General features: G+C 36.0%; 1 protein-coding gene and 1 long non-coding RNA gene across 3 annotated transcripts in view; one reads left to right on the forward strand and one right to left on the reverse strand.

The window, feature by feature from the left end:
* Positions 1 to 4,436: 4,436 nt before the first annotated feature.
* On the forward strand, positions 4,437 to 6,194 carry LOC147835116 (uncharacterized). The gene is made up of 2 exons (XR_015501319.1): positions 4,437 to 4,771; positions 4,840 to 6,194. It is a non-coding gene; the product is annotated as an uncharacterized LOC147835116 (long non-coding RNA).
* A 1,761-nt stretch (positions 6,195 to 7,955) lies between these two features.
* Positions 7,956 to 24,115, reverse strand: part of uvrag (UV radiation resistance associated gene) — a 225,592-nt gene continuing 209,432 nt past the window's right edge. For both annotated transcript variants that reach the window (NM_201069.1, XM_087269117.1), the window contains 1 exon segment: positions 7,956 to 8,859. In NM_201069.1, coding sequence (NP_957363.1) covers positions 8,163 to 8,859 — 697 coding nt within the window. In that variant the 3' untranslated portion in view covers positions 7,956 to 8,162.

Consider the following 24,115-nt stretch of genomic DNA (forward strand, 5'->3'; position numbering starts at 1 on the left):
TTTAAAAGGAGGAGATGTCCCGCCAAATTTTCAGGATTCAGTTGAGATTACGTCAAACATTAAAATAAAAAATGCACATTTTAAATCAATTCACGAGATCTTTCAAATCTTCTTTAATGTACTACTGAAGAAGAAAAAAGTCAACTGCATGAATATTAACAGTTGTTCAGAAAAGTCAAAAATGCAGATCTCCTGACGCTGCACTCACATTGTGGGGAGTCTGAAGGGTTCTTGTTCTCTTGTAATCCAAATATAGGATTAACTGTACGGTGTGCAGTCTGAGCATGCTGGGTGCTGGACGCTTTTAGTGAGGTGTTGTTGATGAGGAACAGAAGAGCAGACGCACACACTGACCTCCAGCATAACTGAACATACAGATTTAAAAACAAATAATTTAACAAGGAGAATTAAAGTATATGATAACATGACAGCTGTAAGGCAAACTGTTATAACGTACAATCAATATAATTGATGGAAAAAATATTATCAGACATACTGTGAAAATTTCCTTTCTCTGTTAAACATCATTTGGGAAATATTTAAAAGAGAAAAAAAATTGAAACAGGGTTTAATAATACTGATTTTAACTCTATATCTTGACAGGGAGGTAACAGCATATGGTAATGTTCAGACCGTATGTTTTGATTGGCCACATTTTTCTTGGTAAAACACCTTCCACAGAATATTAAAATATATATACAGTTGAAGTCAGAATTATTAGCCCACCTTTAAATTTCTTTTTTAAATATTTCCCAAATTATGTTTAACAGAGCAAGGAAATTTCCACGATATGTCTGATGACATTTTTTTCTTCTGGAGAAAGTTTTATTTGTTTTATTTCGGCTAGAATAAAAGCAATTTTTAATTTTTTAAAACCCATTTTAAGGTCAAAATTATTAGCCCCTTTAGCTATATATTTTTGATAGCCTACAAAACAAACCATCATTATCCGATAACTTGCCTAATTACCCCAAACCAACCTAATTAAGCCTTTAAATGTCACTTTGAGCTTTATAGAAGTGTCCTGAAAAAAATCTAGTCAAATATTATTTAGTCATCATCATGGCAAAGATAAAATAAATCAGATAATTCAGGGCGCTAATAATTCTGACATCAACTGTAAATAAATTTGGACTACTTCATAATTATTGCTATCAGGATGTGAAGAGACTTTCAACAGCATTTTTCCACCCAAACAAAATCCCCGACTGCACCTTTAACTGTCCATTCTTTAAAAATAGATGAGTGTAATCCATCAAATGCCAGTTTCTGTTAGTTTCAGCTGTGCCGTATCAGTGGCCCTGTTATGACAGCATGAAAAGCTCTGAAGGTTTTTATAATACGGCCTCCCCGTTCCATAATACCACATCAGACACATTCACACATTCCAGCGATTGTGTTAATATGGCAGTGCCGTCACCTGCTTCTCTGCTGTCTTCCAAGACGAGCGACGCGACTGTCCAGCGAAACCAACTGCTGGATCTGCCTTCAATCCCAGAGTTCCTCGCAGCTGCAGTGGATTAGAGAGTCCTCACTTCACTTCGCTCTTATCTGTAGACTTCAGCACAATGATTACATCCATCACAGAAACATGCAGGACATTTATGAGGTACAAGTAAACAATTTTAAACTAATGATAAAATGGGATCAGAATCTTAAACTGATATTTCCTATATACAGCCTTAAAAGAACACTCCACTTTTTCATTTTGGAAATAGCCATTTCAAGTCACCTTATAGCTAAACACTTAAGTTTTACCATGTTTTAAATACATTCAGCTGATCTCCGGGTCTGGCAGATGTACTTTTAAGGTTACTGCAAACTTGTTTGTAAACTTTATTGTCCCCTTTTGGGGCGATTTGTTCTGCATCACACTAGATTTACAACATACAGTATATCATACCACACACTTAAGAGAACATTAAACGACATTAATAGTACTAGAAATGAGCAATTGCCTCTTCCCATTAAAATTCAGCAAGCCAATAGCACAAGGTACAAATGAAAGGGACCCTATACTGAGATCCTGGGTGAAGTATTTGAAATTAATCAAAAATAAGATGGGCTTTATCAGATGTAATCCTATGGGCTTCCTTTAACACCTGGCTTTCATACAAACCCCGGCACTTTTAGCCCGATTATTTTGCTGCAGGTATTTAAACTCTTAAACAGTGAGTTTTTCTGTTTTACTTTTAATGTAGCAAACCAACATATCAATGAAAATGTTCAAATGGATTCCATGTAGGCTATAAAAATGCCACCATCAGAGTCCTATCAATATTAAACTTCGCTAATTTCTGCAGATGATAAAGTCTCTGTTGGCCTGCCCCACATATTTTTTCCGTATTCTCATTAAATTCAATTTATTATCAATAATAGTACCTAGGTACTTATAACTTTACACTAGTTCAATCTGGTGGTTATCAACCACAGTGCCTAAAACTACTTTACTTTAGCTTAGCATTAATCATTTAATCGGATTAGGCCATTAGCATTTCTCTCAAAAAAATTAAAAAAGTTTTTTGATCATTTTTTTATTTAAAGCTTGACTATTTAAGCAAGGAAGGAAAATGAAAAGTTGCTGTTTTCGAGGTCAAAATAAAACTGATCGAACTGATCACGAATGTTTGGTTATCTCGGGCAAATACAAAATAAGTGTAAAAGGATGACAATAATAATAAAAAAAGGAGTGTCACCAAATATACTTGGGCTGATATATCAGGGCGGCCCGCCCAAATAAAGTCTATGTGTGGGATGCATTGTGAAGAAACAAGGGATGTCTTCATAATTAATCTAAAAGAGTACAACTTGGTCATCCACCGGGTTACTATACAATGTTGTGTCCTCATAACCACATAAACAAGCACACGTACACACAAAAAGCCATGTCATTAAATTGCAGTCTTTAATAATAAAACACCTTTCATACAAAAGTATATGTACAGTGTCACAGCAATTTATGGAAACAATTCATTTTTATTTATCATCTTAAATACATCAACAGTCAATCAAGCAATATCTACAAGAGGCAGAAAATCAACCAAGAGTTTCAGGTCAGGATCATGTACAATCCAATCATTACCAGTCTTTCCTGACAACACTGTGATCTTTTCTTAGAGGTGATCGTTACATTCATGATGGTATCCCTATGGAAGAGGAGCTAAGTCATCCAAAAATAAGTGCTGAATACTGTATGGGGATAACACACACACACAAAATGGCTCTTAAAAACAGTGCAAGGCCATGGTAATTGGAAATTGTAGAGAATAAAACAACACATATGAATGGTGTAAGACGTAAAAACAAAGAGAGACTGGAAAACCTTCTCCTCCTCAACAGTATACAGTGCACATCATGTGTGTTTTGGTTTTTCTGATTTCGGAATAACTGTACATTAAGAACATTTATGCCATGTCTACACTGGAAATGACTGATGTTGCACGGTTCCCATTTTAAAAGCAAAGTGGCGTAATATTTTGATATGCATTGGGTATTTTAAGATGAAAGAAGAAATGTTAGTGCGTGTTAATATTGGTTATCTGCAAATGATGATTTTAAGGTTTAAAAGTTAGCTTGAGATCATGAATGTAAAAGTCAGATTCAATTTAAATGTAGGAAAACAATTTATAATAAACGTACAGATTCTCAATTTGGTCCCACTTTATATTAAGTGGCCTTAAATAATATGTACTTACATTGAAATTAATAATTTTTTACAATGTACTTATTGTGTAAATACATGTTTTTACATTGCACTTAAGATTGAGTAAATACCTGCATGTAAATACATCTGTAATTAAATTGTTATGACATATTATGTTATCCATTATGTCATCCATTACACCTTAAGGGTCATTAATTACCCTTAAACCTTCCGACATCACAAAACATGCCCATAACCTTACCCCTATCCCACCTCAATGGCACATAAATGATCTGCAATACACTATAAACACATAAAGTACACTGTATTGATATTTTGAAGCAAGTGCAGAGTAGTTAAGGACACTTAATATAAAGCTCAACCGAATATTGTTGCGCTGAATATACTGAATTTATCCTCTTAAAGTCAAGTGCTATTAGGGCTTTTCCGCCTAGATTTTGCCTAATTCAAAAGCTTCCGAAATCCACATGCAGAGATGTAAATGCAAAAGTTTGGTATCATTTAAAGAAAACCCTTTAAATTTTCATAAAACACTATTGAAAGTGTGTAAAATAATTGCATATGGTGCCGGTGTTATAATAAACTGTTCTAAAAAAAGAGGCGCTTTTTTATTTTTTGGAAACTCAAATTTGAAAGTGTACCTTTCAGGTTCTGTGTGGTCTAGATTGCTGTAATTAATTTTGGTGGTTCCTGCACATGTCAGTAATCATAAGAAAAAAGAAAAATGCTTCTATCCTTATCTATGCAAAAGTTATTCTATTCCAACTGATGAGAGAACAGAACCACTTATCGGGGTTTTGGGTCAGTAAAATTAGGACCTTTAAAATTTTTAAATTGCGAAAGTAAATGACATTTTGGACCCGGTATCGTGTACGTAGAGTTTATCATTTATTTGTACAAAGCTTAAAATAGATATATGAAAGGAAATGTTGAAATATGAAATTTTCAATATACTGTAGATGCACATCTTGTGGAAAAAGCAGCCAAATGTGACAATAAAATTAGACAAAAATCTCCACAATATTGCACAAGGCATAACATTTAGGGTCCCGCTTTTTATTAGGTGTCCCTAACTACTTTGTACTTACATCAACATATAAATACAATGTACTTAATGTGTTCATGATGTATTGCAGAATGTATTTTTTGTGCCATTGAGGTGAGATACTAGTAAGGCTGTGGACAGGTTTTGTGATGTGGGAAGGTTTAAGGGTGGGTGAAGGTGTAAACGATGTATTAACATAATATGTAATAACACAAATTGATTACAGATGTACTTACATGCAGGTATTTACTCAATCTTAAGTACAATGTTTAAACATGTATTTACACAATAAGTACAATATAACAAGTTATTCATTTTTATGTAAGTACATATTAGTTAAGGCCACTTAATATAAAGTGAGACCCAATATTCCTAGTAAAAACCTGTGAAACAAAAATAATTCAGTGCCATTTAAGCAAAGTCTCATTATTTGCTAACAGGCTTAAAAAAAAAAATTGGCAATTCTTTCAAAAATGCTATTTTTTATGTGGATTTTTATTATATTTTGCATAAATCTTGGAGTAAAAATAGCCTTTTCTCTATGTTCTGCTTTTAAACAAACTGGAAAATAAAATTAAATCATTTAATTTAATTTTGTGGATGTATATTGTGTGGCTATCCAAATATATATCATCCAAAAACACAAATCTACTTAGTATAAGGAAAACAACATATTTTATATTTTAACCATTGAATTGAATTGCATTAATAATAAAAAAATTGTACAAAAAAAAAAAAAAACATTAAAGTATAACACTTATATGATGGTTGTTTCTTTGATATTATTTGTCCTGTGTGGAAGTATCTCTAACTTTTTCAAAACTGACAAGAAAAGGTGAATTGTAATTTTATTTTAACAGAAAAAAAGCAATAGTGGCTATATAGTGATCAATGGCCAAGAATGTCATAAAAAAGTTATTTTAAAAGAAATAAAAGCTGTTGTAAAAGCTGAAACAGGCTGTCAACAATGCGACGTAATGAACGCTTCGAGTGTAGACAGAATTGTGGAGGTTTGTAATGCGGTGACGTGCTGCTCACATCCGGTGTTGACACAGCGTCAAACTGTGAAGCACAGCTGTCAGGATTTTATAATTCTGGCTGAATAAATCAGAGAGAATACAAGGTCTCCCAAGGGTCAGGCTGTAAATAGCTGAGGTTTTTGTGTAATGGGTGAGCGTGTGTTTTTCATCTTCTGAAAGCAGCATTTGTGTGTGCAGATTCAGAAAGGGTATCATTGGCACATGAGTGTTCCTCGCCCTTTCTGGCCACTCTGACTAATAGTTTGGAGCCTAATGTATGGATTTGTTCTCAGGTTGTTCCTGGTGCATCAAAGCTCCTGTTGTAATACTGTGTGGCATTTAAAAGAACAGTTTGACAGTTCTGTTTTCATTTACTCACAATCATAACACTGCAAATTGTATTGAATGAAAGAATTCACCTAAAATGAAAATTCTGCCATCATTTCCTCACCCTTCACTTGTTACAACTAGTTTAAGATTTTTTTTCCCGTTCTATTGAACATGAAAGAAGATATTTTTAAGAATGTTGGAAATCCGTAACCACTGACATCCATAGTATTTATTTATCCTAATACTGATGTCAATGGTAACAAGTTTTCAACATTCTTCAAAACATCTTCTTTTGTGTCGAGAGCAAGTAAATCAGGGGTCTTAAACTGCCTCCTTCTCTCTATGGAGATTTGGCCCACCAAAACATATATTTTTGAATCACTAAATTTGTTGTGCAGTCACATAAAGCCCGATTTAAACATTGAAATATGTCTGTAAGTGTTTTATTTTTATTAATAAAGCTCTATTTTTAAAAATATTTAAGGGTCATTTGATTATAATCAGTTCTACACCACCTGCATTTTGTTGTACAAACATCTCTTCATGGCTTACACGTTATGCTGGTGGTATAAATATGATCATTTTGCTAATATTAGATTTAAATGGTCTCAATTAATAGATTTTCCTCATAAGCATATTAAGATTTGTATAAAAAATGGACATTGGTAAAGTTTTACTGCTGGCTGAATTGAACATGTTAAAGTAAATGTTTTCCCCTCTTTGTTGTAGTTTTACAAAAAATTAAGAGATTGAGAAGAACAATTGTCAGTAGAGTCAATAAAGTTACCCAAATTGCTTTCTGCTATCTTACGTTTTCTGTTAAACTTTTGGTTAAGCAACAACTGATTGGGATATAATAATTATCATTATTATTATTCCTATAATTTAATTGTAGTATTTTCATATAGCAATTTAAACTACCCCTACAAGAAACAAAAAGAAGGAGCATTGATACTCAGGGGAAAAATGTCTGAGTGCATCAATTACATCAGTACATCATCCACCTTTGTCATGTGCTATTATGTTCAGCCACTGATATGGCCCCCTGCCAATTGGAGTTTTAGACCCCTGAAGTAAATAAAGTAACTGTACACATTCAGACATTTAGACATGGGTATGGCCATTTGGACAAGGTCAAACCATGATTTAAAATTAATTATTAAATCATACAATAAAAAGATTTAGATGTAATGATATGGAAATTTGGATCAATACCAATATCTACTAATAAACGGATCATTGATAAATATAAATATAATACATACAAATCTTGATATGAATTTTTCTATGCCTGATTACACATAAAAGAAGGTTAATTTTCTTATCAGCTTGGTTAAAATAACATTGTAAATAATTAATTATCGGCCGATATATAATACCGCTATTGCAGCCAGCACGACTTTATGTGGGATCCAGCCGTTTTGGGATAAAAACAGTTCTTCTGCAGCTCTTCTTTTGAGATGTACAGAAGATAAAAAGTCATGCAGGTTTAAAACATCATGATGCTGACTTAATGAAAACAAAAGGTTTATTTTTTGGTGTGAACTATTCAATTAAAGGGATAGTTCACCTAAAAATTAACTCACTATTTATTCACTGTGAAGTGGTTCCAAACTTTCATAAAATTCTTCTGTTGAACACAAAACAAGTTATTTAGAAAATGTTGGAAACCTGTAACCATTAGCATCCACAGTATTTTTTTTCCTGCTATGAAGTCAATGTTTACAGGTTTTCAGCTTTCTTTATAATATCATCTTTTGTGTTAAATAGAAGACGAAAAAAAAAACTCAAACAAGCAAGAGAAGAATGAGGAAATAATGACAGAACTTTCAGTATTTAATGAGCGATCTCATTACTACTGCTCATCCATGCACCCAGAAAGAGATCCAGCAAGTAATTTAACCACAAACATTCTCTTTATTTGACTTGAAAGGATTATAGAAATGCTTTGAGAAGTGCAAATTGGTCAATAATCTGGATTTTTCCTAATAACGTTAATAATTATAACAACATTAATCATATATTTCTTTATGCAATATCTATACTTGTGGTTGAGGTGAAATATCCTGCAGCTCAACCAGTTGCTCCGCGCTCTACATCCACATCACTTTTCCGAGTTCTTCCGTGGTCGTCGAAAGCTCGACATGTTTTCTAGTGCATAGATGCGCCGTGAGACCTCTTCAATCCCAGCGGCGTCAAACTCTCCCAAAACCTGTTCATCACACTCAACCGCTACTGCGTGCTCCACTGGGATGCAGGGGTAATCGTCCAGTCTGGCGCCACCTCCCAACCCCAATCCCAATCCTGTAGCTTCAGTGCCCATAATCTCCTCCGCTTGCTCCACTGAGCAGCATACCTCTCCTCCACTCGCAACGCCCAATCCCACACCCCCACTGGTGGGCACAGCAGAACCATTCATCGCCCCTGGGTGCTGAGGGATGGAGTCGGATGGTAATGTACTAACTATATCAGTAGGAACATCCAAAGGTTTCTCTGGATGTTCCTCTGACACAGTTTCTCCATCCTCAAGTGTTTCCACAGCCTTACCTACTTCCAATACCTCAACAGATGGCTCTGACTGAAGCTCCGGAGTGGTCATGGGATCAGGTTGAGCCATGGCGGTGTTGTAACTAGGCGGAGGTGTTCGGCATTTCTGTTTATCCGCATCTGAAGCAGCCCGCCTCCGGACATCCTGTTCAGGAGAACTGGAGAGAGCCGGAAATCCCACTTCGGATGCGGTGGAAACGCTGAGATGAGACTTCAGAGGGACGGGGATGGACATGGAGGCATGGTGCCTGTCGCTGGGAGAGAGAAGAAAGAGAAAAACGGAGGCACATGGTTATAACTTGCAATCATCTTCAGTGTTGAGATGGGAAAGGAACTCAAAGTGTGAAGATGCTGATGTCAGTGGAGCTTCTTTGTTGCTGATGGATCGTCTCATAATTCATTTACACACACCGAGAGCCTGGGAGAGCGCTCTGATCCTCAACCTCACACACGCACTCAGACAAATACACTCGCTCCGCTCCCCCCCTCCTAAAACACACACAGCTGTTGGACTACATACATCATCTGAAATATGACTGCTAGAAAGTAAAACAATTGTATAGGATTCGTCATCCTTCACGGAGAGATGAAACAAGGTGCAGTTATAAAAGTAACATCATGCACATGCAAAAACCAGGTTCTCTTACATGGAAAAATGACAGCATGTTAAACTTGAGGGAAGGATAGACACATTTCACTAGATTTTACTTGGATGTACTAATGCTGAGAGCAAAAGAGCTTTGCCATTATACTTAACAATTTCTTAAACCTGTTAGTCAGCCCTCACTTTTGGGGATTTTACACCTACTTAACTTTAAATAGTGACAATTATTGAAAATTATTGAATTGAAAATTACAAACAAACATTAGGTATCATTGGGTATTAAGAAGACTAGTTAAGCTTTACTGTGGTCCATCTGGAAATCTCAAACATATAAAAACTTATGCATTATGAAGTAATGAGGAAAACTTTGTACTGTGTTCAATATTTGTTTTTCTATATACAAACACTGGAAAACATGAATGTAATAACCTAGCAAAAATATACCTTGAAAGCCAAGTGTCTCATTATATTTCAAATTTGAGATGAAGATAGCGTGCAAAAAAAGACTTCTGTGTTAGGTTTTCTGAGACTATATCAGAGTCCTTCTTCACCGTGTCGTGTTCTTTTTGATATAATCTATTGGTTAATACAAAAATGTTTAAAAAATGGGTAAGAAGTTAAACCTATATTACTGATATATTTCTTTTTAACCCTTTAACTACCCTATCAAGAAAAATAATGTTTGCATTGCATTTCTTAACTCCTAATGTCGCTAGTTAACACACTCAATGCATTTTTCCAATAATCTCTAAAATATCAGCCTCTAGCTAATGGTTGATATGTCAGTTAATGGTAAAAGTACCAGACAATGCAAAATCTGAAAATATAAAGTGTAAGACTAATTTGTTTAAAAAAATATTCAAAACAAAACATTTTTGAATACTAAATCATCTTTACCTTTTAAAGTATGCCATAAAATATATCCGATTCTCATTTAACATTTCTTTTTTTTTTTTTTTTACAATAGAACTAAAAATAAGTGTAATAGCACAACAGGATGGTCTGTTTAATTTTCTGTATACCAACAATGCTGTGTGTGTAAGCCATTATTTAAAACATCATTCTTTAAATGACTTTAACAGCCATTCCTTCTAACAGTATAAACATGGTCAACCATTTGGTAGAGGGGCAGTCCAAGGGTTGATAATATTTTATTATATTACTTACTATGGAGATAAAGGGTGAGAAGACTTTAAAAAAAAAAACACACACACACAAAAATGTTTTACTTCAGGCGAAAAATGTAAAGATTAATTCATTAAAGTTTATTTACAGTATAAATTGAACGTAATGCTGTTTCATCCATTCAGAGTAATTTACAATGTTAAGTTATGAGAGACTCTCGTGGTCAAGCATGGGTCAGATTCAAAATATATATACAGTTGAAGTCAGAATTTTTATCCCCCTGAGTTATTAGCCCCTCTGTTTATTTTTTTCCCCAATTTCTGTGTAACTGAGAAGATTTTTTCAACACAATTCTAAACATAATAGTTTCAATAACTCATTTCTAATAACTGAATAATTTATCTTTGCCATGATGACAGTAAATAATATTTGACTAAATATTTTTAAGACACTTCTATACAGCTAAATTGACATTTAAAGGCTTAACTAGGTTAATTAGGTTAACTAGGCAGGTTAGGGTAATTAGGCAAGTTATTGAATAACGATGGTTTGTTCTGTAGACTATCGGGAAAAAATTGCTTAAAGGGGCTAATAATATTGACTTTAAAAGGAATTAAAAAAACTGCTTTAATTCGAGCCGAATTACAACAAATAAAACTTTCTCCAGAAAAAAAAATATTAGCAGACATACTGTGAAAATTTCCTTGCCCTGTTAAACATTAAAATAAAAATAAAATAATAAAAAAGAAAAATTCAAATGAGGGCTAATAATTCTGACTTCAACTGTGTATTTGAATGCAAAAGAGTAGTTATTTTTCAAAAATCTACTTCCGGGTCAGTTTCACAAAGTTTTATTTTTGAGCACTGTTGACTTGATCCACCCACTGTGTGCCTCCAAGCATTCATTTTTTTCCAGAGAAAAATCAGAAAGCTTTAACTTTTTCATAAATGTATTTAAAAACTGTAGACTTTTCAGAGTAAAGACTGATGCAATACTACCCCATACAGTACGTACTGTAATTCATTAATATGAGATTTGGCAAAATGAGCATGATACACCTCTTTCAATGACTTTCAGGCCTTAAAAATGCTGTTGACACGTAAATTAACATCTAATTCACAAAATATGGTAACAATTTATTTTGATGGTCCATTTGAGCATTAATAGAGTATTAGCTGTGTGTGTATTAGCTTAATATCTGTTGATACTGCTGTTAAACAGACATTTAACTGACTATAAGAAACTTTGCAGGTACATGTCAGCTTACACTAACCCCAACTCTAACCGCAACCAAACAGTCTACTTATAATCTAATGAGAATTAGTTGGCATGCAGATGCAATGTAACTTAAATTGAACAAACAGACCATCAAATAAAGTGTGACGCAAAATATTTAGAATATACCCATTTAACATGCCCATATTATACCCACACTAATTATTTATAATATTCCCATATCATACCCATTAATATACTGAAACATTAACCCAGATATACCCATTTTTAGTAAAAAAAACAGTGCAGTTTAAATATTATTCACAATGTTAGACATCCTTTTCAATCATTATTTGTTTGACCTGCAAAATTTGCACTGCATTGAAGTCATGTGACAATTCACATCAATATGTGTAACAAGTCACATATTAAATAAAAAGTACTACACAGAATGCAAATGTACGCTATACACATTATCCATGTGTTTTCTATGAACCTTCAAATACAGTATGTGTGGCAGTGAGATATATGCGGTTTAATTCCTGCGTGTCTGAACAGGCTGCGATGCAACATAGCCGCTGCGTTAATGTCCCCCGACCACAGCCACGAATTTCATTACCCAGAATAAGCAAAGAAACATGCTCCCAAATTCCTCATCAGTTCACTGAAAACAAACATCTAATGCGTAGCGTGTATTGTGTATTCCATTTCCCAAATGATTCTTCTAGCGCTCCGGCACATAATCAGATCCAGTTTTCAGATGTGAAATTGGGAGAGACGTTTCCAAATTAAATGCTGCTCCGAAACAAAACCGTAGTGTTTCAAAAACAGCAGTCAGATGTTCCTGCAAAGCATTATAAAAACATGTTGACTAATGACAGTTGCTGATTATGTGAGTTACAGCGCTACATCTCTCAGGCTAATACATATGATTACGGATTATAAAAAATGTCCTATCGGCACTTCAAAAATTGTCCATTTACGCACGTGTTATGTAGATATGCAAAACATATGGGCTCCATCTAGCCAAGTGTTTAGACGTCACACCCCTTGCAGGGAAAAAATAAAGCATTTATTGTTTGGAGCGGGAGGCTATTTGTTACACCGTGCTTTCCGTTATAAATGAGTTCCTCTAAACATGTGTCAAACCACAGCCCTTAATCAAGAGCAAGGGGCCGGTGTGTGCTGGAGATTTGAAAAAGGGGCTATTTGCGCTCAAGCATGCCAGACTGATCTCCCAGAACCGTCATAATATTTTTCACGCCGCACATTTTCTTAAACTTGGCTCTTAATATGGGCCAATTAGGCCGCCGTCGCACCTCCCTCGCTGGCAGGAAGAGGGAGCCCATCTACGGACGTCCCTTGAGGAAATAGAGATGGTGGTCCGGGAGAGAGGAGGAATGACGGCGAGGCTGAGGTGTGTAGTCTTGTGAGACAGACTCTGGAACGAGAAACAGACTCGGGAGGAATTTTAGGCAAACCACAAATTCTCCTCGGTTGGGTGAGAAGCAAAAATAAATGCAGGATGACGGTAAATAAAAAAAGATAGTTTGAATAATGTTTGCTTAAGAGCTTACACCTCTCCTGTAGACGTGGATGTACTTAATTACATTAACGGGGCACTGCAAATAAACAGCATACTTTAGGGCTCCATGTCTTCCGCCATGTGGAAAACGTGGACAGAATTGCAGAATCCGGTCAATGAAAATGGAATTTAGATGCATAATTTCGCAAATTCCTGCCTGAAAATAAATAAATAAATAAATTAATTAATTAATTAATAAATAAACAAGCACTGCAAACTGTAATTTTGGGCCACAGGGTGGCTCAGTAGTTACCACTGTTGTCTCACAGCAAGAAGGTCGCTGGTTTGAGTCCCAGCTGGGACAGTTGACATTTCTGTGTGGAGTTTGCATGTTCTTCTTGTGTTGGCAGGGTTTCCTCCAGGTGCTCAGGTTTCCCCCCACAGTCCAAACACATGCTCTATAGGTGAATTGAATAAACTAAATTGGCCGCAGTGTATGTGTGTGAATGAGTGTGCGGATGTTTTTAGGTTTTTTAGTACTGGATTGCAGCTGGAAGGGCATTCACTGTGTAAAACTTATGCTGGATAAGTTGGTGGTTCATTTCGCCGTGGTGACCCCTGATGAATAAATGGACTATGCCTAAGGAAAACTAATGAATGAATGAATTATGTAAACTGCAAACTAGTTCCCATTTAAAAAAAAAAATGCTGGGTTATGTCAACCCATTTATGGGTGTAACATGGACTAAACCAACTGCTGGGTTAATTTTTTTAATTAAATTAATAGCACCAGATTTAACAAAATGTTTGAAGTTAGTCTATATTTTACCCAATATGGATTTAAATAACCAAGAATTCCTTAGTGTGTATATCCGTAAACAAGCAGCTTTCACCATTTTTATTATTAATGTTTTGTCTTAGATTTCAACTGCATTATGGGAATTTACGTTTTCCTCCAAAAACGTTTGATGTTAAAATAATGTTGTAATAATAGTTTAAAGAGAATTACTGGTTGGTGTTGTAAAGTATGGTTCAAAAACCTGGTAATAAACTGCCAGTACTCGTTTTGTTATGTTACAGACTTGATTTAAATTGACTGCTCATAGCATTTGTTGTTGTTTTTTTCCCAGAGAAAATCAGAGAGCTGTAGCTGTATTTAAAATTGATTTAAAAACTGAAGACTTTTTAGAAAAAAAAATGTATGTAATACTACCCCATACAGTACTTAAGATTATTATGAGATTGGGAAAAATGAGCATGTTAAATCCCTCTCAATAATTTCCACGCCTTTGAAATGCTGATGTCATCTACATGAATATCTGATACACAAAATATTTCCCATTTTTAGTAGAAAACCGTGCTGTTTAAATATTAGTCACAATGTTAGACATCCTTTTCAATAATTATTTGTTTGACCTGAAATATTTGATTCATGTTTTATCATTTACAGTATTGATGGTTTTCAATTCCATTATGGAAATTCAATATTTCCTTCAACAACTACATGATGCTATAACACTATAATAATGTAATAATAGTTTGAAGTGGAATAATGTCTGCGTTGGAGTTATAAACTATGGTAATAAAACCTGGTAATAAACTGCCAGTACTCATTCTGTTATTGTACAGACTTCATATAAATTTAATTTATGACTTATTTATTATACAATATGCCATTTCAAACTACTAAAAAGACAATAAAAGTCACTTTGATTTGACATCAAACCTTCTCATGATCAAGTTCTCATGATGCAATTCATATCCATATTCATATCCATGAATAAAATGAAAAACACCTGTGAATTTGTCAATTTTTATAGTACTCAATCAAAATTCAATGTGTAAAACTGCAGTTGCATGTTCTGCTGAATGAATGCCACAGTTTTGTTTATTACACACACACATATACTGTAAGCATGAGTGATGATTGTGTCACATCACATGCATTTTATTCTGTTTTATGTGTCCTAAAACTGAGGGTTAAGTTAACTTGACATATCAATGAAAGCTAAAAATGCATTTAACATCATTTTAACAATTACTAATCTGTTACTAAGTCTGTTATTATTATTTAATGGACTAACAAGACTGACACAATAATTAGTGTAATTTTTTTATAAACCAACATTCAGTTTATGAATGTTATTTTGCAACCGAGTATGTCCAATTAACTTAAATTAGCAAAAACTAAAAAGCTCACTTAATTCCTTCATGTTGTCCCAACACTAATCGATTGTGTGGAAGCCAGTATTTTCTACAGTGCATTAGGTATTTTCCTAGATACTTTAAAGAAAGATTTTTAAAAGAAGAGAGAGAAATCTTGCAACATTTGCCAGCAAGTAGAGCAGTGTTTTTCCCTGTCTTCTTTATTTGAGAACATGACAAAGAAAATAAAATATGACATTATCCATTGTTCTTTTAGCACTCACGAAAAATGAGCGAAGCATCTTTTTCAGATTATAGAAGGACTGGCCTGCATTTTGAAAAATGCCTGTGCACTAATTTACCTATTGACATAAAAATGCATTGTTTATGAGGGTGACAAATTGTTTCCTGTATTCCCGCTCTGGATATGCACCAGTAATAATGACGCTTCAAAGCCGTACAGTGTTTATATCCCACTGACAACCTTCATAAAATGTACAACGACAGGAATGATCACACATATGGGACTGTTTCCGGCAACTAAGCGCAAGCCGTCATGGCCCAGGTTTCATGGCACTGGGTTCTGTAATAGGAACGTTTTCCTGGCGGACTGGCTGCGTGATTGTAAAGAATAAAGATGGAATTTTGGAGGAACACTCCACCAGATGTGAGAACAAACACCTATCGATATGTTATCCAGAGAGACAGATTCAGCCCACGGTGCAAATCTATCAATGCCAACTCCATTATTTGTGAACTGCAGCTGAAAGAATGCGAAACGAATTGAGAAAATACTGATACAAATGAACAAATATTCTGCATAACACTGTAGAGCTGCACGATTCTGGCTAAAATGAGAATCGCAATTTTTTGCTTAAAATAAAGATCATGATTCTCTCACGATTCTGTAGATGTAAAATACAGCTTAATATGACATTATTGTTTTTCTCAAACAAATGGTAATACAACAATATTAATATTGTGTGTAGGTCAACTAGTTTCTATAAATAATGCTATTCTACTAATAATATTTCTGAGGTTAAATTATGCATCAGATATAGGCCTATACTTGAAATCTGTAATTGAGAACATTATTAGACCATTTGATTCACTAGTAAAATCAACATTATATAGGCTTAGAGTAGTTATACTGACACTGTAAACATTATTTTCATGCAAACTGTGTGTTTGCTATGAAAGAAAAAAAAAACATGCCTGTCGCAGTCATAACTATAAAATGTGATATGATTATTTAAATGATGTTCTCGCTTTCGGTTTCATTTTCACTGCTAAGTGCTGTTCATACTTCGCGCCCGGCTCTTAAACGATCACTCTTCTCCACAAACTGACTATTATTTACAACTTTATTGCCTGTTACTTACAGCATATGCGGGTTCTGTTCACTAAAGTAGAGGCGCATGCATCTATCACTAAGTAGGGCGCGCGCCCACACAGTCAGCAGCTCACGTGTGATTTCCCAGCTGCGAATACATCATTATATGAAGACAAAAATGTCATTTTCAGGTGAATTATACCTTATAAATACAGTATGTGACTCTTTTAACATGATTTGGAGGTGTCCATGTCACTAATCAACGTGTGTGAAACAATGAAAAGACTCGTGCAGCTGCCTTTTCTTCTCTCCTGAACTTGAAAATATGATTGGCAGTTGGTAGAAATGCTGGATTAAGATCGTCTAGGGCAGGGGTGGCCAACCCTGTTCCTGGAGAGCCACCTTCCTGCAGATTTCAGTTGCTACCCATATCAAACACACCTGAAACAATTTATTAGGACCTGAACACCACGTGATAATTACAGGCAGGTGTGTTTGATATGGGTGGAAACTAAAATCTGCAGGACGGTGGCTCTCCAGGAACAGGGTTGGCCACCCCTGGTCTAGGGGGTCGAATCGAGATTGCAATCTTTTTTGGATTAATTGTGCAGCTCTATAACATTGTATTAGGTCTTTCTGACAACAAAAAGTTTTATGTGCGTATACATTTTTATTTCTTATAAAAAAAACAAAAAACAAATAAAATGTCATTTTAGAGCTACAAATGAAAAGAATAACATTGAGAAAATATTATGGATATTATACAGTATCCCTAGTTTTTCCCAAAAAATGTTTGTGTTTTTTTGAGATAAAGATGACTGATTTTGTGGTGGTTATTCCCAGAAATTTGTGGACAATTTTGTGATTAAAATATACATATATTATTTACCATAATAGATAGCCTACTATGTTAGGTGTGCAATCTGAAACAATGTTACAAATCATAAAAATAAAGCTTCTTTATTTTGATCTCGTCAATACAAGATCTAAAACAGATCTGAAACGGCAGTGATCAACCCAAAGGAAGGTTGTATAACTCTTATTTTTATGCATGATCTTTCTCTCAGATTTCACTTACAGGAGCATCTGACATCATGTACCTGATCTAGGACATGCGTTAGGGCTTCCCCTACAGTAAAACATCTAAAACACAGATTGCTGTAAAACTTGTCAGCGGCAGAGAAGCGTTTTCTTTTGTTAAATTTAGGGAAAGAGTTAATAAATAAAATAATTAAAACAATTGATCGATTTGACGCATATCATAATACCAGCCATAGATGTAAAGTAAAAAATAATGCCCTTCGATTCGGTCACGTCCAGCGGCCATCATCCATGAACCAATCCCCATCTGTTTGTTCCACTGCTTGGTTTGTTAGATGCTTCCGTCAAACGCAAAAAACACTTCACGCAACATGACGTCTAATCCCAACGTTGCTTTGACTTCACATGTAAATCACTCAAGCTTTATCGATGTCTGCTTACTGCACAGGCTGAAAACTTATTCCATGTTATGTTATGATTGTGAGGGCGCAGGTGAGACGTAATTTTTCAAGAGACACTCAAATGCATCACATGTGCTGTGTATGCAACGACTATAAGTCACGTAAAACAATTAATTGCAAACTGAAATAAATACAATTTGGTTATATGGTTTGGAATTGGATGCTTTATGAAATTATTTAGATTGTGATTATTTGGCGTTTAAGTTAAAAGTTTTGTAGGATCTAAAAAATTTGCGACCTTTTTTTTAAATTTTGCATTGGATTCAGAGTGATCACGGAATCGTGAAAAACTAGGGGGTCTGATTATGGGTAGAATTAGGGATGCAGAATAAAATCCTTCTGCAGAATAAGATACTTTAAAACTACTAATAAACACTTAATATCTTTGCAACAAGCAGGTAATAAGTAGTTGATAGTGTGAATTGTTACTTAAACTAAAGTGATACACAATTTATTGTATATTATACATTAATATATGTATTATAAATACTGTTATTTGAATTACTATAATATTACACTTTTTATTTTTGTTTATTTTTTGTTATTATTGCTTTAAAGTGTATATATTTAAACCATAAATAGTTTATTTTCACAGAAAATGTTTATTTTATTTCATTATTATGTAATTAAAAAAATGAAACTGTTAAATTATTTTCTTATTTTTTCAAGAAAACAACAAAGATTGACTTACGATTCTATGCCTTCTCACATTATCCTTGCATATGAGAAGGTATTTTAACACCGAAAGAACCTTTCTTTCAACGTGTACCCAGGATTAAGGGATTACCATATGGGTGAACATCCAGACACATTGTTTGTTATGAATCAGGCCTTCCTTCAAAACTATTTGACAGCCATTAATAAATCGGATTAGCAGAAGCTTGTTATGAAGATGTATTATAAAGTAGTTGCCTGATGAATCATGTTCCCAAATAGATGGAAAAAAATTCCAAATATGGTGCCAAGTTATAGAATGGGCAGAGTTTGGAAATCTGGGCCAGCCAATCGGTTGGGTGGGTTCTGATTTAAACCCAACCAAATAAAGCAAACAACAAAAGTTCAAAATAAGCTATAAAAAGATGAAAATTTATGGTTTGTTAGTGTTTTGCGTTCACCGAGGTTCCAAGAGGTTCTTTAGATCTTCCAACCCCACCCTAGAGTTTCCATCCTGGGGTGTTGAGTCACATCAGCCCCTTTAACTCCACATTCACCCCCTACGCCTGCCCGTCTTTACCCGCTCTCAAGAGCTCCACAGTGGGGCTGCAGGACGTCTAAACTGCTGCCAGAGTCCTGTGCCATAAATAAGAGAATGCTTCGCATATTCGGTTTGAACTCGGCAGGACACGTCATTAACACAGCGGCACCATGTCTTGCACCCCCCGTCTGCCTTTCACCATCTTCACTCTCGGTTTCTTTTTACAATCCATCCTCGGCTCTAAATTGTGACTTTTCTCTCATCGTTCTGCTCTTCTTCCCCACTTGGCATCTCCGACGGTTCCCGCTCCAATTGGACTGACGCGCAGAGGAAACCGCCAGAATGCACGAGAGTGATTATGGCTCCAGATGAAGGAGGTGAAGACTGAATCTCGCTGCCAATCAGTGTTTGAAAGGGGAAAAAAGCAACAGGATGGTGAAAGGCTTGCTTGGAGATGTGTGATAAGCAGGCTGATTTTGTTCGACAGGACGCTGCCATGTTAACAATTTAATTGCAACTAAAACATATGGCGCAATCTGCATACAATTTGGACACACAGGCAGTTAAGCTGATTCAGAAAGTCTGTCATGATTGTTTTCTAAAAAAAAAAAAAAAAAATTTATCAAAATCAATGCAGAAAATCCGTGGACATCCCCACCATACCAAAATATTTCCAGTTATCCACTTCAAGCCTCGGTCCATGCACTCTCTGCCTGTCTTCTCTAAGTGTGTAGTCAAATCAGAATACTACCTAATGGACACGTTCAACCTCACCATTCACCTTTTGTGTACTTGTCTATTTACTTTTAATTTTGGAGAAAACAACTAAGAATGGCTTACAATTCTCTGCTATTAACATGCATATGAGAAGGTATTTTAACAAAGAAAGGACCTTTCTTTTTACATTTACCCAGGACTAAGAGATTATGGGTGAACCAGAGTCAAATGAGAGTAGTTAATGGACCCGCTCAACCTCAACATTCACCTTGTGTCTACTTATGTCCATTTACTTTTGTTTTTGGAGAATACAACCTAGAATGACTTACTATTCTGTGCCTAGTGCATATAAAAAGATATTTTAACACTGAGACGACCTTTCTTTCTGCATGTACCCAGGGTTAAGAGATTATGGGTGAAATGGAGTCAAATCCGAATAGCGCCTAATGAACCTTTTTATTCTTAACATTCAACTTGTGTCTACGCTATTGACCCAGAACATTTACATGAACAGAAAAATTTGAGCTTCATTACTACTGACAGTCTCTGCACTATAGACAAGCCTCCGCACTGATCCCATGGGCCAGCCTGTACGCCAGCCGGTGGCCTTCTCATACCTGCCGCTTCTCCACATTGGACGTTCTCCAGCCCCCGATGCCAAGACTGCAGCTCTGCACAGAAAGTTTGGCCAGAGGAGAAATGGTCGTGCCCAACTGAGCCTGGTTTATCCTCAATGTATTTTTTCCTGCACTTTAGTCAATTGGTGAAGTTTTGTTCCTCACCACTGTCGTCACTGGCTTGCTTGGCTGGGGACTTGTGGAGCTGCACATCTATGAATTTGCTCTTTAAGGTTTGGACTTTCAGCAGTGAAAATTAAACCACACTGAACTGAACTAAACATCAAGACTGACAGGTTCAATCTATTAGAACTTTTATGTTAAGCTGCTTTGACACAATGACTTAAACATACTTTGGGCTTTAAAGGGTTAGTTCTGTTATTGATTTGTTATAACCCCCCCGAGGCCTTCATTTATCATCAGAACTCAAATTAAGATATTTTTGAAGAAATCCGAGAGCTCTCTGACTATTGACAGCAACTTTGTATTTTATTTGCCTGTGTCTTCTATATCAGATCATGATGTGCATTTTCAATGGGCAATACCACGCTTGAGTGTTGTGCTGCAGGCTCTTATGGCAATACATCATACTGTCTGAAATACAGTAAACGACATATAGTTACAGTTGTTCTGGCTCACAAGTTCTTAGAGCAGTGGTCGCCAAACCCTGCCTTGGAGAGCCAGTGTGCTGCAGTTTAATTCCAACCCCAATTAGACACAGCTGAACCAGCTAATCAAGCTTTTTCTATTCATAATAAAAACTTCCAGTCAGGTGTGTTAAAAGATGTTGGAGCTAAACCATGCAGGACACCAACCCTTCAGGACCGAGTTTGGGTAACCTTGTCTTAGAGCTTCATTCGATTACAGTTGAAGCACTGAAGTTGCATGGAATGTTCTGACAAAATGTTTTTGGTGATTTACCTGGACTCTGAATATCTCGGGACTCTTGCGGTCTATGGAAGATGAGAGAGAGCTCTGATTTGATCTAAAATATCTTAATTTGTGTACAGGAGACAAATGAAGATTTTAGGAGATTGGAACAACCTGATTGGATTGTGTGAGTTTCTGTTCATCGCCTTGGTCCCTTCTTACTTATTGCCCAGCAGTGTTTTGGTGCTACTTAAGAGCTACTTATCCTTGTGCGTTGGGTGTCGAAAAACAAGGAACGGATTTGAAAAAGAGGTATGTGACAACCAATATCATAACAGAAATTATCTTGGAAAGCTGCTAATATTCTGACTTAGTATTTCAACTTTTGCATGTCTGAAATGATCCTAAAAAACTTGGAATCAGGTCGTTATCCCATGAAAAAAAGATCTTTACTTTATCGTCCAGTCTGTAAATCGAGCCGAAAGTCATGCTGAGTCCATCAATCAGAGCCAAATGTTCTGCTAAACGATCAAATATTAGTAACCCCTGTTCAGAAATGCAGACATATGCAAAAACCTCTGAACACACACATACACACACATTGTGGGACGGGACTGTGTCTGTTCAGACTCTGTCAACTATTATAAAAAATCTGAACGGATCAAACAATTTCATTAAGCCACGAAAAACTCCGCCATCTCCCTTTTCCCACATAAACATCCGCTGGGATTACAGAAGAACTGTAATCCAAAATTTTCTCCAAATGTGCTTCTCAGGATCTGCAGAAGTTCCCAAGGTACACCTGTGCAACACTCCCACTTCTCTGCCATTCCCCTCCACTTCTTTTCATTGAGGAACGCTTGCAGCTGCCCTGATGCAGACTTTTATGCGCAGATAATTCACATCTCTGGCCCCTGCCCTGGAAACATTATCTAAACTCAAAGGGGAAGGAGTGCATGAGAGGAAGTGGATGCAAGAGTAATAAAAGCAGTCTGCAACTAAAGGAAAAAAAAAGAGAATCCATTCACTCTATATTTCATACTTCAGCTCTGGATCCAGAATGTTGCTTCCCGTGTTGGGGAACGAGACTGGACGCTAGCAGATGCACTGCTCTGGACTTTTGGAGAGCCTCAATGTGCTGTAAGTTATCGTTTATGTCTGCAGGGTTGGTTTTATAAGGAAGATGTCGAGAGGAATGTTCTGCAGTTTTGTGTTTGTGTATACAGTTCCTCTTCCCCATGAGAGACGGAAACCGCTCTTTCATGGTTTTAAGGTTGACTCAATACGACTGCCCTCCGGCTGCGTTTAGCCACGCGGCGCAACCGGACTTCCACTTCCTTCTTTATTTCCTGCCACTCTGTACGGTTCAAGAGGTCAAAAGGTCACACTTTCATCTGTTCCATCTTAAGCATTTCCACAATCCATTAAACATTACTTGGGGAAGAAAAGACGATGACGCTGAAGCGTTTCACTTATGCTGGCCTCCGTCCTTTCAAAACACAGATTATTAAATTAACATACGGATAGATGGTTTGCCTATCGCTGAACCGAGAGATCAAAAGCAGGCTTTCTTCAACATTGCCATTGGTTTTTAGAGGGATACAGTTGTGGGTTTTTACCATGGCTTATGTGAGATTGCTTTTTTGTTGTTTTCTAAACCTGGCTTGGTTACTAGAGTGGTTTATCAGTGCATATCAACAAATGCTAGATTTAAAAAGCAAATGGACTGTTAATAAACCTGTTAACCCCTAAACTAAATGAAAATGAAACGTGCACATACAATGTGCTGTAGGACCATCATTTACAATTTTCTGAAAAATCCATAACAAGATATTTCATATTTTAATTTTCTTAGAAAATTGGATGGATGGATGGATGGATGGATGGATGGATGGATGGATGGATGGATGGATGGACGGATAGATGGACAAAATGGATAGATAGATGAATAAAAAAATGAATAGATGGATGGACAGACAAAAGTGTGCATGGATGAACGGACGGACAAAAGTATGCATGGATGGACGGATGGACGTAGGATGGACAAAAATATGCATGGATGGATAGATTGACAAGAATAAATAGATGGATGGACAGACAAATGCATGCATGGATGGATAGATGGACAAAAATTAGCATGGAAGGATGAATGGACAAAAGTATGCATGTATGGATGGATGGATGAATGGATGGATGGATGGACAAAAGTATGTATGGATGAATAGATGGATGGCTGGACAAAAGTATGCATCGATGGATAAATTGATAGATGGACAAAGGTATGAATGGATGGATGGATGATGGTACAAATGTTTGCATGGCTGGATGGATAGATGGATGGATGGAAAGGTGGATGGATGGATGGATGGATGGATGGATGGATGGATGGATGGACGAATGGATGGACGAATGGATGGAGGAATGAATGGATGGAGGAAAGAATGGATGGATGGATGGATGGATGGATGGATGATGGATGGATGAATGACTGGAAAAAGTATGCATGGATGGATGGATGAATGGACAAAAGGAAGGATGGATGTATGGATGCATGGATAAAAGGATGGATGGATGGATAGATGGACAAAAGCATGAATGGATGGATAGGTGGATGGGTGGATGAATGGATAAAAGTATGCATGGATGGATAGATAGATGGAC

Source organism: Danio rerio, chromosome 10 (assembly GCF_052040795.2).
Source record: "Danio rerio strain M-AB ecotype USA chromosome 10, GRCz13ab, whole genome shotgun sequence".
In the NCBI taxonomy this organism is placed as follows: domain Eukaryota; kingdom Metazoa; phylum Chordata; class Actinopteri; order Cypriniformes; family Danionidae; genus Danio; species Danio rerio.